Genomic DNA, 16,397 nt, shown 5'->3' with positions numbered 1-16,397 from the left:
TTAAAACTTAGACTAAAAATGGTTATAAATATTAACTTTGTTATTATTTTGATAGCATTTTCTTAAATCCAGCCACTATTTCACTTAAGTTATTTATTTACACATAGTCAATTATAAAATTATAAGGCTTCCTAGCCTTGAACTTTGTCAGAGATATATACTTTATATACTTTAGCGCTAGATTACAACAGTAGCCTTGCTAATTGTTTCTACAAATATTATTTAATTATTAACACTTGTTTTCCAAAGTGCACTATAAGTTATTAAATTGTTTTGCGTGGCTAGAAATTATTTTGTTAATTTAATACAAATTTTCAGCACAAATTAAAAAATTATCTTCTTGATAAGGCAAGCTCCCAGTGGGAACCGGTCGTTATAAAGAGCGCTGCCACCTGGTGCACTGGCCAGCACTCAGCTTCCGTCAGCTAGCACTGGTATTTTCCGCGGTACCTCGCTCGGTATTCCTGCGATAACCGATTGGCGTGCATCGGTATTCGGCCCATCCCTAGTGGAGAGCTGAAAGAAAATGGCGATAGAATTTATTGGTGTTGATTTGTTTATTATCCGCTCGCCCTAGAAGTGTTCAATGAAAAGCGCCTGAAATTAGCCAATCGCTGGCGAATAATGTACAACTAGAGTGCGCGCCGTGTCCGCGAGTGTGTGTGTGAGTCTGTGCGTGTTCAGTGGCGCCACAATGATCAGCGCAATGGACAACTTCGACAACAGATCCTACGGAGCCATTTCAAAGGGGCGCAGTGAATTCTCGATGCCAGGTAAACACAGCCGTCGGGCCTGGATGCAGCACAGATAGTTTAATATTATGCAGTGAAAACTAGGAAACGGGAGAGTCTCCAGCTTCCAAAAACAACAAAATCCAAGCGAAGCAACAAGCAACATCGCGTGTGTGTGTGTGTGTGTGTGTGTGTGTGTGCATTGTGCGTGCCTGTGTGTGTGTGCGTTCTCATTTTCTGGCCTTCAATCGAATTCAATCCGCAGAACCGAATTATCGCTAATAAGTCAATTTGCACAATTAGCCACCCATTGTGCTCTCTGTTTTCTGTTGGCCAGCGAACAGCGAAAGGCTAGGAAGCGCTAACAAACGTAAATTGTTTATTGATTGCCAAGCTTCTGGCTACGTCACGAGCAGCTGCCGTCTCGCTCTGGCGCACGCAGCGAGTGCAGCACTCTCTTTCGCTGCATGTGCCTGTATGTGTGCGTGAATGTGGGTGTGTTTACATGCGTGTGCCTGGAATGCTGCTTTCGTTGTTGTTGCTGCTGCCTCGTTCCAATTAACCAAATAAACTTGAGCAAAACAAAGAGAGGCCGCCCAATTATTACTGTTATTGGTTTTATTGTTAATTTGCAGAGCTAACGCCGGAGCAGCAGAAGCTGCTGATTGAGCTGCGCCGCAAGAAGCAGGAACTTTTACTCGAAATACAGGTGAGTGACCAACGGAACGCGAAGCCGCAGCTGGAAATACAGTCGAGCCTCAGTAGGTTGGACTGGGCAGCCAGACAAAATTACAGAATTAGTACGTTTTAACAGAGCCGATCAATAAGAAAATCCATTCTTATTACCACAAAACAACATTAAATTATTTTTAATTTAAAATTAATAAATTAGAGTTAGTAGCATCTGCTATTCCAAATGTTGAAAGTAAACAGGACTTAATATAAAAAGGGTAAAAATTAGAAAACTTTAAAAGTACAAAATTGGATGTTTAGCTAATGCAATGGAATAAAAAGTAAAATAAAGTTGACGTGAACCAACCAAAGTATTTATGAACAATATTTAATTTATAAAAAACTAAAATTTCAACTAAATTTTTGATTTAATATAACTATTCTTAACTTAATTAAAAAAATACTACTTTTAGTTTGAGGTGAATCCTGATTCGGAGTTAGGGGGGTTCATGTTTTGTAAGTTCGACTGTATCTAAAAAAGAGATAATCATTATGAAAGTAAAAGACGGCTGACTGAGGTTTTACAGCTTATGTAATGAGTTCTGTTTATGCGGCTAATGGCCTTTGGTCTGGGTTAAAATATGTCGTAGAAGAGGTAAACCTAAATGACTGCAGCTCTTGAGAAAAGCTATATCTAAACACACTTTGTTTAGTATATGCCAATAGCTAACATCTAAATATATTTAGAGGTAGGCAGCTGTTTAGGGTTTAAAATATTGAATGCAATAAAAAAGTAAACCAAGTAAATCCAGTGATAAACTAAATGTTATACTATAAATATATTATAATTGACACTCTATGTATTTGAAGGGATGTCTTGCAATACCTTACATTATCTTTATTCTGCGTATCCCCACCTTATATCCGCTGATTCACCCGGTCGTTCGGGAGACCTTCACCTTTTCCCGAGCAAATGTCAGGCTGCTCACCTCCGGACACCTGTGCGATCTGCTTCTTCTTCGACAGCTCTTCTCCGCTCGAACTCTGTTCCTCCTTTGTCTTGTTCTTGGGCTAATTAGTTTGCTCACATTTCGCTTCGACCAATTTGCCTGGAGCGCGCTTATTGTTGTAAGTTTGTTCGATTGTCTTTGATGGCTTTTGGCGCGCCTCTTTACTTTTCCATTGTCGCCGACATTTCCTCATTGAAATTCAAAAATTCAAACAAAAGTATGCTTAATGAGCAGTGTAATAAAAAGTACCGTTTACGTTTAGTGTCTTGGCTGCACAGCGCATCTTTGAACTTTTTCGGTTGACATTTGTTTTATCGCCGTTTGCTTTTTTCGTGTTGTTATATCTTGCTTGCCAAAAAAGAAAAAACAACGTGGGAGCCTCTCGAATTCAAAGCCTGAGAAAAAAGTAGCTGTAAATAAGACAGGAGGGGAGTGGTATGAGGGAGGTTATACCTAAAGACTAAATTATGATATATGGGTTATGAATGTAATAGAGGATCATCATTATAAGATAGTCTAAAGTGGGATATATTTATATAAAATTGTATATTGAGGATATATATAGGATTAAAGAGGTATATAGGATATGTATTTAAAGGTGATCATCATCATAGGATCTTCTAAAGGGTGATATTCCACTAAAATTGTATATTAAGTTGTATGTCAAGTATCTTAACTAAACATTTGCTAGTCAGTTCTTATTTAAACACTTTTTAATCTGGTTTAAACATGTAATTGGGCATCACAAGATTAATTTAGTATTACCCCCAAATAATAAACATTTTCAAATTACCATTAAAGTTTTTTATTTTTTTTAAGTGTTAGCAATCTCTTTATATTTTTTGTGACTAATCTCTCTCCTAATATTATATTTACTCACTTGTTTTTTAATATTTTATTTATGATTTGTTAGAAAAACAGTATTCTCAGTTTTAGTCTGCCTTTCAAGCTTACAATTACGGATCATAGCAAACATAATCAAGAAGTAATATTAAATATTGGTCAATAATCGTGTCACAATCCCATCTGTGGACCCTGAGAAATCGATCCTGCCTGCCCGCCCTCTCTGGGTGACGATCCTGAGATCCGAACTCACGCAGAATCTTCGAGTTTCCGATTTCATAACTCATAACTCTCCGCGGCTCACGACCCTCTCTTAGTCATCGATGACGTTTCGCGGGAGTAAGAAACCCACGTTCCTCGATCGTCCGTCCCGCCGACACACGTTGATCGTTTCAAGTGTTTCTTTCGGGTTCTGTGATCGTTAAATTGTTATAAGTAGATATTTCTTGATTTCTGGTTTTGTGTGTGTCTCCCAAGAAACGTGATCAAAAGCCAGCAGACTGTTATTAATAGTTTGATATACAGTTGTTATCGTTGTTGCGGAGTGCTATGTACAAATTCCTATATCGTAAGATTGTAAACAAAAGCAAAGCTAAGGTGAGTGTGAAACCAGGAACGTGATTCACTCAATGATAGCCATATCTTTATTGCTTCTGTTATCAGACCAGAAAATAACTTATGAATGAAAAAGTAAACTGTTGTAAAAATAGTTGGGAAGGTTATGTGTTCGATTAAGGACGCGTGCTAAGCTAATCGACTTAGGAACTTGATAAGGCTTGAGTGGGTCTAGGTCTGTTCTGTGATAGCTGGTTACTGCTTTAACTATTTTAAGAGCGACTATTAATTCACTAATAATAAGGGAAAAGTGTGTGTCTCAGCGAAATTCAGCTAATCCACCGCTCAGTATTCATATTTCTGGTCCGCTATATTTTCCACAAAATTTCGCTGATTCCTCATATTTTCCGCTGCGGCTTATTACGCATAATTTGGCCTGCATTTTCCGGGTGGCTTGCCTGGTTTCAACGAATCCCACTTCATTATTTCTACCTGGAGGGGCAATTGACACCTCGGTTCCTCGCTTCCCTTCCCTTCCTGGCTACCTGGATGGTCGATGGTTTTGCCCCTTGCCGCAGTGCATAAATTACCAGATCTCCTCCCTATTTATTCGCTCCTGGTTTCTGGTGTCTGGTTTTGGTTTCAATTTTTCGGCAATTAGCTGAGTTCAGCTTTCGGGTTAAGTTGGGTCAAGTTTTTTGGGCGCTGTGCAGTCGAATTCGCTTTGTTTGCAGCGGCAATAAATTACAGGCCAGCTGACAGGACGGGCGTATAAAACGTTTTCGGGTGTTCACATCTTACCAAAGGAGTTCTGATTTAAATGAACATATTTCCCTAGAATGTTATCCACAGTGTTTAATATACACTAATATAAATTTCTTTAAACATCAGTAAAAGGATATACGGATGCATTAAATGTTCTCCTAGCCCCTCTTACCAAAGTTTTTTTTTAGATTTAAATCAACATATTCCCCTAGATATTATTTAAAACTTGTATGAAACAATCTCGTTTTTTAAATATTTTTTTAAATTATGGATTTAAGATAACATTACTTTTTCTAGAGATACATGCTTTGTGGATTGCCTTCAATTTTTTCCTAGCCCTTGCTACCAAAGTTTTTCAGACTTAAATCAACACATTCCCCTAGATATTATTTAAAACTTTTACGAAAAAATCTCATGTTTTTAAAACATTTTTTTAGTTAAAAAAAACTGTGGGTTATTGATTATATTAATTTTTTGAGATAAATATTTTGTGGATAGCCTTATAAATAACAGATAGCTAGAAAAATAGCCAAATGGACAGCACAGTATCACTGTTAATCAGCTGAAAAAGTTCCTGCCCAAAAGTATACTTCAAAATATAACCAATATGTCCAGTTTCTGTGACATGAGAAGTGAAATGAAACCATTTGATGATCATTACATTCTTATTTCTGCAGTACATTAGGTTTACAAAGAAATGATCGATTTATAATTTCTGATCAGTAAACAATTTTAAAAAAAGACAAAAAATATTACTATTGTTTTGCTTGAACTGAGAGTAAGTTCGGTTTTATCCATAAATATTTTAAAGATACTGCCTTATCTGACATTCCATTTTTATTATCTTTCCAATTTGTGTGCGCCCATTCCTACGGAATTCGTCGGAAATACTTTATACATATCTCTACAATTAGCCATCTGAAGTGCACACCGCAAACATTTAGTATTCACATTGAAATGGATGAATCACAGCTGACTGTAGCTATCGGATTTGGACTTGGGGGACCCGTTGACGAGCCCTGAGAACGAATTGCGATTAGTTGCGCCGGCATATTTTGGCAATATTTTCTGGTAAACATCCCTCCGTCCCAACCAGCTGATAAGATTCGCAGTTTCTCGCTAATCACGCTCTCTTTTGACGGGCAGGTGGGGCTCAAGCGTTAATAAATGGTTGGTTTTGCTCAAATATACAAGTTCGGAAGAAACACACACAATCAGAATGTTCCGTTGAACTTTCGCCATTTCATCCGAGTTTGAATCTCGTTATTTGCTTCTGTTTATTGTTGTTTGCTTTGCAAGATTGCGCGAATGTTTAGTCATCCCATCTGATCCACAAATGTCTCGACAACGACTCTCTGTTCGGAAGATTCTCTTGTTGAATTGCTCTTAAATATTGTTTGTCGTACCGTCCTTTCAAAAACGCTAATAGAAAAGTTGTTGGTTCTTTCTTTTGTCTCATTAAGTTGTTTGAAAGGTTCAACCACCATCTCTAGTGGAGCTTTAAATTATGATTTATGACAACAACAACAGAACAACAACTTTTCAACACAACAATGTCCGAAGAGGCAAACTTATTGAAAGCGCACTTGAAGTGCAAATTTGTTCTTTGATTTATGATGTCTGCTTTGAGGTTATGGGCGAACAGGACGAGACGGAACGGAACGGGAAGGGTCGGGAAACGGGTGCCAACGATGGCCATTGCACTGGCCATTACTCCATGCCCTTCCTTCCTTTCCCTGCCTGGCTTTTACTTCCCCACACTGATAAAAAAAAATTGACTACATTTTACTCTTTTTAATAAAGTGTTGTCATAATTATTATAAAACTAGCGAGAGTTCCAAGTAAAATATGTACTTGATCGCTTGAAATATTCTGTCTACACTGTTGGTTAAATAATCGTGAAACATTTTTTCTAAGTACAGTGGCCCCAAACAATGGCCAGGAAAACTAATCGAAGTCAGCGAACGGGAAACAAACAACGGGAATGGCACAGGGAACGGTGAAAGGGGCCAGGGACAAGCAGTGCAGTTTATGGCGTCTGCATGCAAATGGCTTCACTTTGCCCTCACGTGTTTCAGTTTCATGTGTTTATGCAAAATCAGGAGCAGGCCAAATGATAATGACTTCCTCCCATGCCATTGTTCCAATCCAACTTTAGCGACTCATTTATTACAGCTATGTTTAGTAAGTGCTGTGACGTTTAAAAGTGCACTTTAAGCATTTGATAATTGGGATTCGCGGAATGCGTATAATAGTAAAACATTTAAGGCGCACATGTACCCTAAAGATATAATATTTTAAGCGTATAACCCTAAGGCGACTCGAATATGGTCTTTAAGATAAACTTTTTTTCTAACAAGAGAAAATATTTTAAAGCAAATGTATATTTATCAAATGTGATTAAAAATAACACATTCACAGGTGGTAAAAGAGCTACACCATAGCTTAGAATATGTAAAATGCCATTTCATCGACCTGGTCAAGTCCACGCTAAGAAAATTCAAAAAGCAACGACCCTTTTATTAGCAAAATCAACAGCCAACAGCGGACTAAGAGAAAACCTGCTCTTACTGCAATAACACTTGGTTTTTATGGGTTCACAGTTTGGAGGGCTCCCTGTTTTGTATCTGACAGATACTTGTATCTGCGAGATACTTTTGAACCTAAGAGAACGCATCCGTAGCCGCTCCGCTCTCTTAGAGCCACTTGTTGTGAGCGTTGCTCTGGCAATCAGCTGTGTGTTCCATTCGGGTCTCTCGGCGTCGGGCGCTACTATACTACCGCTCAGTCTGAGTCGGAGAACCCACACAACATGTTGAGGTGACGGATACGGAATCGTCGGAGTGCGCCGCCTTTCAAAACTGAAACTGAAGCGGAATTTATTTTCGCTTTTTCGTACGCATTCTTCCCGCTTTTCGAGTGCCAAAAAATCTGACAAAACAAAAATACAAAAAGTGGAATGAAGTAGAAATTTTAGCGCACAGCTTGGATTATTTTTGGGAATAGAAAACACCCAAGAGCTTAACTGCCAAAAGGAAATAAATAAATAATATTTAAAAATACATTTCGTTCGTTTATTTACCCTGGCCATGTGCAAAGATTAAGTTGGCCGAATCAAAGAGTTGGCAGACGATCGTTAGTGTGAAACTGATAAGGTCTCGTCTTATCAACTAGGCTTGTGTGTATGTGAGTGTGTTGATAGTGCAAAAACACAGGAAAATATAATAATCAAACTGCAAGAAAAAAAGGCAATTAGGTTCTGCCAGAAGCTGCGAAGTGGAAACAAAGCGCAATAAGTTGGCAGGAAATCAGCCATTTGGATCATCGGAATATTCCATGTAAATATGCACTAAGATTGTTCATTTCCCGCTCTATATCTTGTCCCAGGCAATTTACAAGTACAACACAAGGCGCGTCACTTCAGTTACTCATAATTAAAAAGTATATAAATAGATACGCTCAGGTGTCCTCCACTCGGCCAGACAGTTACTACAGTCAACGTTGAATAATATATCTATTTTCCCCGGGCTGATGATAAAAAGTTGCTGCAATCCATGACGTCAGTGTCGGCGGGGCTGGCTATGTTATTTACCTTTATCAATTATTGTCAGACTTCGCCCAAATTATCAATATATATTAACCATATACTGTTTGTTTTGCTCGCTGCTCTGACGCCAGCCGGTTTCTCCTCACAATCGCGTTCTTCTCTGATTTTTTATTTGTTTAAATTGCCATATGAGTAATAAACATTTATGGACACACGCTAGTCGATATTTTTGCTGTTGCCAATTGGTTGGGGAATACACTTCTATGAGCCAACTTGTAATTGTTTTGCGAAGATAATTAACTGGAGTGTGTTTCGGTGTGGGTTGTCTGAGATGATACCACGTGATTTTGATCGATGAAGAGATTCTTTCGATTGGTTTGCTTTATTCGGAAATTAAATTGAGATTTATGAACCCTTATTATCTTTGAAGAGGCTTATCCATTGTTGCGATAATTATAATTGGGGGTTTTAACCTGAATGTTCTATCATATAAATTGGGGATTAGCTTAAAATAGCCATAATAGACACTTGATTATCATTTGTTGTCTGCCAATTTAAACAAATATTATAATTCACTCAACCCCCCCCTTTTGGTATCCCCAACTAATAATCGTTTAGGTTTGCGAAAACAATCAACTTTTTCCTATAAATAAACCAAACAGTAGATAAATTTTATGCCCAGCGGGCTGGGGTATTTGCCAAAGTGCAAAAGAAAGGATGAAAATCGGAAACAAATCATTCTGTAGAAAAAGGTCGAAGCACAGACACAGCTCGATGAGCATTCAGCCGGACAGAGCGTGTCCGACCAATTGAAACCTTCAGACCGCTAAACAGTTTTTGGGTCTCTAATGTTGGCAGCTCAAAAGTTTACTCTGAAATAAATTTGAGCCGAGTTTCCTGCGTCAAATCCAAATGGGTTCCCGAAACGAGGGCAGGGGAAAGGACATTACAAGTGACGTTGGCACGCCATTGCAGTAGTTTGACACCTCTGCTCCCGTTCCGAATCCTCTTCCGGTCCCCAATATTCTAGGTGGGTGTTGCGGTATATTTTATCAAGCGAGCGAACAATAAACCCAACAGCAATTGAAAAATGGGTGTGTAGTAACTCACTTAGCTCGACTCCACTGCGAACCACTCCAATCCAATACAATCCACCTGCTGCGCGACTTTTATTTTTCTTTTTTAGCATATTTTAAGCGCGCCTGCCAATGAAACATGCCAAAAACACACCAAACTACAGGTCGGGAAATTAGGGAAAGGGGCTTGGGGCCGGACTGAAGGCTGAAAGGCCCCGAGTGTTGCCAACATTTTCCTTCTTCGCGCCGGGCGATGGTGCCAAGAATGCAAATGGCGCGCGCTGCCAGTTCGCCGTTGTTTTGGGCCACTGTACAGTGCTCACTCTGCACAGACGTACAGAGAAAAAATCACCTAAGGATCAATTTGATTTCAGCGTGGTAATTGTTTGTCTCTTCAAAAATTCTCATAAATCGAAAAATAGGAAAATTTTTTTATAAAAAGTGTTGAAAGGGCTTAAAACTTCGGCAGTATTCGAAAGTCTTAGAAAATATCATTAATACTGAGGTTCTTTAAAAAGTTCTCATCTTATCCCATACATTTTTTGTCTGTGCATCCTGCACTTCCGCCACACCCTTGGCCCCCAAGTGTATTTTGAGCTTCGCCGACCAAAATACGAGCAAAAAATCAATACTACCACTTGGTTTGTCACTGGAATTATGCGTTGAGTTCGCTCTTTTATTGCGCCACTTCGCTGGCGCACAAAAAATTGTATTGGATGACAAGTTTCGGTGCTTCTGTGGCTTTGGAGAGTACTCGAAATGTTATTTGATTAAAAGTACGGTGGCTTCGAATTGGATTCGCCAAAAAGGGCATTTCTATCCTTTCGACTTTAAGGCTTTTGTTTTTCCCAAGCAATACAGTGGGGATTTTAGTTGAAGTGAAAACATTTGGCATTTTGTCTTCGTGAATGCCAATCTTATCTTCCTTTTAAGGGCAACCTAATATTTTTACTACATATAAAGCCGGGAAGTGTATAAAATTCTTGATATCTAATAGCGGGAAAGAATGGGAAAGAATTTGTATTTCAACGCGAATTGGAAATCGTTAATATAAAATGTGGGTTGCAAAAACTATGGATGATAAGAAAAATCCACAAACTCCATGATGAAACCATGATGAATTGACAGTCGAATGAGCGTCGATTTTGTGGAGTCAGCCAGGCTATGAGCAAAAGATACGAGATATTGCAACAAGTTTAGCGAGACAAACCAAAAAAATAAAGAAAAGAAAAGAAAAGAAGCAGCGGCAATTGCGGTTAATAAGGGGATAATAACCTCTGTCCGACGACAGGAGGGGAAAATGGAAAGAAGCCACTAAAACAACATCAAAGTGCCACCCAGACAAACCGCGGCTACACCCGTAGTAAAATCCATCCATCCAGTTGGGTAGCGGCGATGGCGAAGCCGGCGATGATTATGATGATGAAAAGGCAACCACAGCAGCCCGGGGAGGAGGAGAAGGAGGGTTCAGTGCATCGGAGGGCAATGCATGATTGGAATATTCTGTTTTTTTCAGTTTTTGTGTCGCCAAAGGAAAAGGGGAGGGGCAGCAGTTCATGCCCCAGCGGATGCGTTCATTTAAGTTATGGCGCAAGGGGTCAGCCCAAATGCCGTGCAAGAATTTTCCGCTGACCAGTGGATGCAAGAGTGGATCTGGGCTCCATAGTTTCGCCTGGCCTTATCTCTTTTCCCTGTGATCGTGCGCCGCCCGTCCGAGTTATGCGGAAATTAATGCGAAATTGGGTGCATTCCCGGCCGCATTTGTCCATTTTTAGACCAGACACACCGCTCCCTGTTTTCATCAGCTGCAAAACCGCAACGAGAGCAAGAAAAACCGGGCATTAATTGTCAACAAACATGCGCAACGCGTGCCTTGTCCCCTGTTTAATGTTGCTTAATGCCCTGCGTCCCGGGTCGCTGGGCACCTTGCATGTGCGAAAATAATTGCATTTTGCCATTAACATTTAATGCAAAAGCATGGCAGTCAGTGGCAGCCCATGGGCCCCCTTTTCTCCGCCCATGGTCGCGTCTCTAAAATGTCCATTAGCCGAGTCGGTTCGAAAGCGATTGCAGCACGTGTGGTTCGACTATAATAGGCTCGGGTTGAGGACCTCGGAGGGGATACAATCAACGGCTGGCAGGTGCGAAAAGGGTTGCGATATTGCCTGGTAACCACCAAATTTCCTGTGCCGACTAAACGCTTTTGCTAAAATTCAATGCATTTCAAAAGTGTTCATACTACTCGCTCGGTTGGTTTCATTTATTTTCAATTTATTCGGAACAGTGAAATGTTCGCATTCAATTTATTAAACATTTTTATGACTACTCAAAATTGCAGTTTGCTTCCATTCATTTCTAGTTTCAATAGAAACGAGACTTATTTGCCAATAAATTTTAGTCACATCTAGTACTATGTTTTATTCTGTAAAATACAATGTTTTTTTTCATAACTACAATATATTATGTAGTTATACTGAGATTCATTATCTCTTGGGGAAACCATAAACCGAAAATGAACAGCCAATTAAAAATAAAGTACTCCAAGACTTACTTTGCTTCCCACCCCATTTAAAACGCCTTTACAAACATGAAACCCCTCTCAATAACGTGTAAATTAGTCTGTCGAGACGCGTCAAGTTTATATGGAAGAAAACCTTGGGCAAGCGTTCCGAAAATTTGATATAATTTTTGCACGAGCCAGCAACTTTTTGCCCAAAGGAAATTTAATATTTTCTGCTCGCAATTACCCGAAACTAATGTCTGAGTGTGAGGCCAAAACAGTCACGACAAAGTGTATCTAAGAATATCATATATATGATCGTGCAAGGCGTGTGTGTAATTTGAATGATTTTCTTGGTTTGAGCTACAAAATTGGAGGCCTCTTTCCTGGGTCACTTTGGCCATCGTCATTTCCTACTGACCCGCTAAAAGTGGCATCAAAACAACAAGCAATTCACATGAAGATGTGGCCAAAGGCGTTAAAATACCTCGTGCTTCCCTTCACAGACACTGCGCATTTCGAAATCAATTAAAGCGTCGCCAAAGCGATCTCAATCGTTGCACTTTCTGTGTGGCGCGACTGAAATTAAAGTGCGCCACAAACACGAGCATTCGATTGTAGGCTAGGTACTTTTTACAAAAGGCAGATAATTAATAATCGTGAAAATTATTTTTCACCCGGAACTAAAAGTAGTTAATTAACCCATCTCATAATCTCGGTTTATGACACGCCTTTGCTGATTTACGGCCTCTTAAGTTGAGGAGGATTTTTCAAACGAATAATTGCGATAATAAGGGAAGTATTTTCAAGATTAGCTCTCAGCCCAGGACTATTAAAATTACACACAGTGGCCTCGGACACTTCATGTTAAAAACAATTAAAGCCAGAAAGTGCGGTAGGGCCTCTCTTCTCGTATTCTGCACATTTCATAAATCTATAAAATAGGAAAAGCCAACGAAGCCATTAAAGCGGGCATAATTAATTTAATAGTCCACGGACACGGCACGTAACCTAGCCGCCGTCCTGTTTGCCCTCCATCTTCTCCTGCTGACTACATGACCCAACAATACGGCCAGATATTTAGATACTTTGTGTATGCATCTAAGGCCCCAGTGCGCCCCGACTTGGCCAGACAATAAAAACCTGCGCTACGTAACCATGTTCTCCGGTTTGAAGGGCAAGGCGGCGTCGCAGGGCGTGCTTAAAGACCGGACTCCCTGGCAGCCCCTCAAAACAGAAACAGAAACGTAAACGTCAGAGCCGAGCTAATTGCCTTTGCCGCCCGTCGGGGTGTCGGGGTGGAACTCGAGATGGGCGGGTGTTGCACTATTGGAAACGAAATGCAACTGCCGGGCATAAAATTTAGAAAATATAATGTAATAAAAGGAGGGAAGCACTATCGATGTAATAATATGGCAAGGATAGTGGCACTGCATGAGTCACTTTGGCTGTGGATTGGGGGTGTAGTGCTCACACTCTCTGAAAGTGAGTGAAACTTAATGGAGATATTCTAAGGTTTCGGGTATGGCAAAATGTTTAATGAAGTTACCCCTACTCAAATATTACCTTTCTCTAGAGGAATTAATTAAACAAGTGATAGCTACCTTAATATGTATGCTTTTTATTTTAACCAAGTCTATTTTGAGTTATAATTTAATGTGTAATTTTATAAAAAACACTATTAAGTAACTTTCCTTTTTCAAATAACTCCATTAAAGGAGACCAAATTAAAGCTAGTGTAATATGGCTTTTTGAATATTGAAGGTCACTTTAGGATCAAGCTCGTAGAGCAATCGAAAGTAGTCAAACCCAGAATTTAAATGTTAATATTGTTGGTAATGCAAATATTTAACAGAGTTAAAGTCCAGCTACCTTAGCTCAATTACTCCCGTAACTACCGAAACAGACCTTAAATGCAATCGCTTTCGGGTAGTAATAAACTGCAAATGGCAGCTACCACCATATGGGGCCAAGAGTTCCGATCGACCCCGCATGCGAACAGCTGCTGGCGGTCGGCGGAAAATGCTAATTATACCAAAAACCGATAGCAAACCCATTTTATTACACTCAACTCGACTTACTTTCGCGTGCCGGGGAAAAGGCCCAAAATGTAGAAGTTCTGCGGAGGGAGTAGAGCCCGAGTTGCGCCTAAATATTGTGTATATATTTCGCATGCATATGGCGCCAGAAGCTGTGGGCAAGGGTTCGAATTTCGAATGGGCCTGCGAGAGTATTGCCGAAACTACAAAATAAATAAAAGTAAGAACACAAAGCAATAAAAATGTTTGCGAAGGCTGGCGCGGCCTAACCCCTTGCCATTCAATCTTGGGACCTTCTGAAGTCTTATTTAAGTCTCTGGGATCTCTATCTGGGGTGTGTCCTTGTCGCAACCTCTTTGTCAACTCGAGTGAACGAAGATCAATGAGTGAGTTTGAACAGTGCCAGTTCTCTTTACTTTTCCTAGGCTGTGGAAATTGAACCAGACGCCTGGAACTTGGTCCCTGTGCCATTGTAAACAATTAAGCAGCTTCTGTTTCTCTTGTTGTTGACAGTTGTTTTTTGTTTTCGGTTCTTGTTGGTGTTGCTGTTGCTGCTCGTTGTCGTTGCCATTAAATTAATTTATTGCAATTTTTGTGGTTGTTTTTCCCCATGTTTTTTGTTTGACCAGCACAAACACACACTGCATTGAGTGTCGTTGTGGAATTCGCTACCTCTACTTTTGCCATTTTTTGCGGTCGTTTTCTACGCTTGTTTTGCTTAATTTTATTTACTTGTTTATTTCACTACAGCTAAAGTGTTTATTGGAACCCGAGCACGGACTGACAAAATTGAATAAAGCAATTAGGGTTGGCCGATAACAATTGCTAAATCGAAACTATTCAATCAAAGGTCATGGTAGAGGCAATCAAATGGGCATTGAGAGTCTGAAGGGGATTTAAGTGGAAAATAAAAAAGGGGTTTTTGCATTTGCTACACGGAGAAAAAAATGTATAAGATATGAATAACGTTTTATGAAATTTATTATTAATTCTAATTTGTATCTAGTAGATACACATCATTTGGATACGTTTGATATCTTGCTGTTTTCATCCTTTTTTAAATATTTCATTCTTGCTTTTGTCCAGATGCATTTTTAGAAAATATTATTCCTTATTACATTCTTCAATGGTAAAAATAATAAAAGTTAAAATGTATATCCTTTAGGATATCAAATTTATTCTAATAGGCATTAGAAAATAAATGATAAACATATCAAATTGGGAAAAACATTTACGATTATAATACATTTTCTTATCTTAAGTTTGTGAGCTCAAAACAGAGGTCCACTGTTCGACGCACTCCTCGATGAAACAGAGCACTGTGCCAACTTTAACTTCCGCTCGTGTCGTAATCCACTTACGCCGCTCTTGTGGATACTGGAACCCCATTCCCTGCGGACTCTGTGCACCCCGGTTTATGGCACTTTAAGAACCGCTAATATCTCTATATGCAGTTCATTTATCGTCGGCGATTTGGGAGTTTGTCCGCTTTACGCTGCAATGGCCGTTGCAGTTGCTGTACGTAAAATGTAGTTGCAATTTTCTTTATCTACTTTCTGATTTATGCAGACAAGGCGAGGCACTATGCGATTGGAGGTCTTGGGGCTCTAGGAGCTCCTGTGGCCAGATCTTTGGGTGTAGGTCCGTTCCAGTGACTGCGTGTGTCATAAACACGAGGGCAAACAAAACATGAGTCACTGGAGTAAGTTGCGAATGCGAAAGGGGATTGGGATTGCGAACGGGAAGGGGACCCAATGTATCTTGGGCCTGTCTAGGCCTATCTAGGCAATTTCATCTAAACTGCAATGCGCCAGAGGAGAAGTGTCAGAAGAAGCCTGCAGATGCAGATGCAAATGGGCCACACCAACATGCCATGAAGACAATGACGGGCACTCAAAAAGAAGAAAATACAGAGGGACAGCCAGTCGAGCGATTGGGATGACAAATAGTTCCTCAAGCTGCGAAGCTCTATGCAACAAGTTGTTTAGCTAACTGTACTCGCTTTTCCCCTATTTGATTTGCTCATTTGCAGCTTTCTGGGATCTCCATATCCATTTGCATGGATATTATGCAGAAACAGTTCCTACAGATACTTGACACAGCTTTTCGACTGGCGCGTAATTAGCTTGTACATGAAACTGGTTTTCCCCGCCCAAGTCTCTGGCATTCTTCTCGATTCCGTTGACCCCTTCGCTTGATTATGCAGTTCCCTCGCCCGTTGCTCAATTATACATATAAATGTTGTGGGCAATTGCCTTTTGTCTTGTAGTTTCTTTCTTGCTTTTGCCTTTCAGTTGCGACACTTCCATTAAAGTTACATATTCGATGTGAACTCTTGGGCAGTGCAAACACGTACAGACTCCTCTCATTAATAGTCCGCGTATGAATCACTCTATTTGTTGATTCACCCGATGCAAATGCAAAATACTACGAAAGTGTAGCGGAGAAAGGAGCCGTTTGGTGTTGCAGGCGTGGCACCGATGAATGCGAAACTGGAGCAGTTGGAGGAGGCTTTTAGTCCACCCCCGCTAAGTATCGCGGCTTTGTGTGTCAAGGGTTTTCTGAAGGATTTCAGCGTCTCGCTAAACGCCACGCCGCTCTTCATTCTAAAAGTCCTCGATTTTTGAGTATCACTGTAAATGGTTTGCCATTAGTCCGA

At 40.0% G+C, this 16,397-nt stretch overlaps 1 protein-coding gene across 3 annotated transcripts in view; it reads left to right on the top strand.

Annotated features, from left to right (window-relative positions):
• The first annotated feature begins 513 nt into the window (after positions 1–513).
• LOC108033761 (cytohesin-1) overlaps positions 514–16,397 on the top strand; it is a 34,076-nt gene continuing 18,192 nt past the window's right edge. Inside the window, exons 1-2 of one of the 3 annotated variants that reach the window (XM_017108335.3) lie at positions 514–773; positions 1,367–1,440. In XM_017108335.3, the coding sequence (XP_016963824.1) occupies positions 695–773; positions 1,367–1,440 (153 nt within the window). In that variant the 5' untranslated portion in view covers positions 514–694. Of the gene's footprint in view, positions 774–1,366; positions 1,441–3,722; positions 3,854–7,375; positions 7,915–16,397 lie in introns of those variants that run through there. The other 2 variants (XM_050885690.1, XM_017108334.3) reach the window with 2 other exon arrangements.

Source organism: Drosophila biarmipes, chromosome 2L (genome assembly GCF_025231255.1).
Source record: "Drosophila biarmipes strain raj3 chromosome 2L, RU_DBia_V1.1, whole genome shotgun sequence".
Classification (NCBI taxonomy): Eukaryota; Metazoa; Arthropoda; class Insecta; order Diptera; family Drosophilidae; genus Drosophila; species Drosophila biarmipes.
The sequence above is the reverse complement of the archived record's forward strand: the minus strand, read 5'-3'. Positions and strand labels throughout refer to the sequence as shown.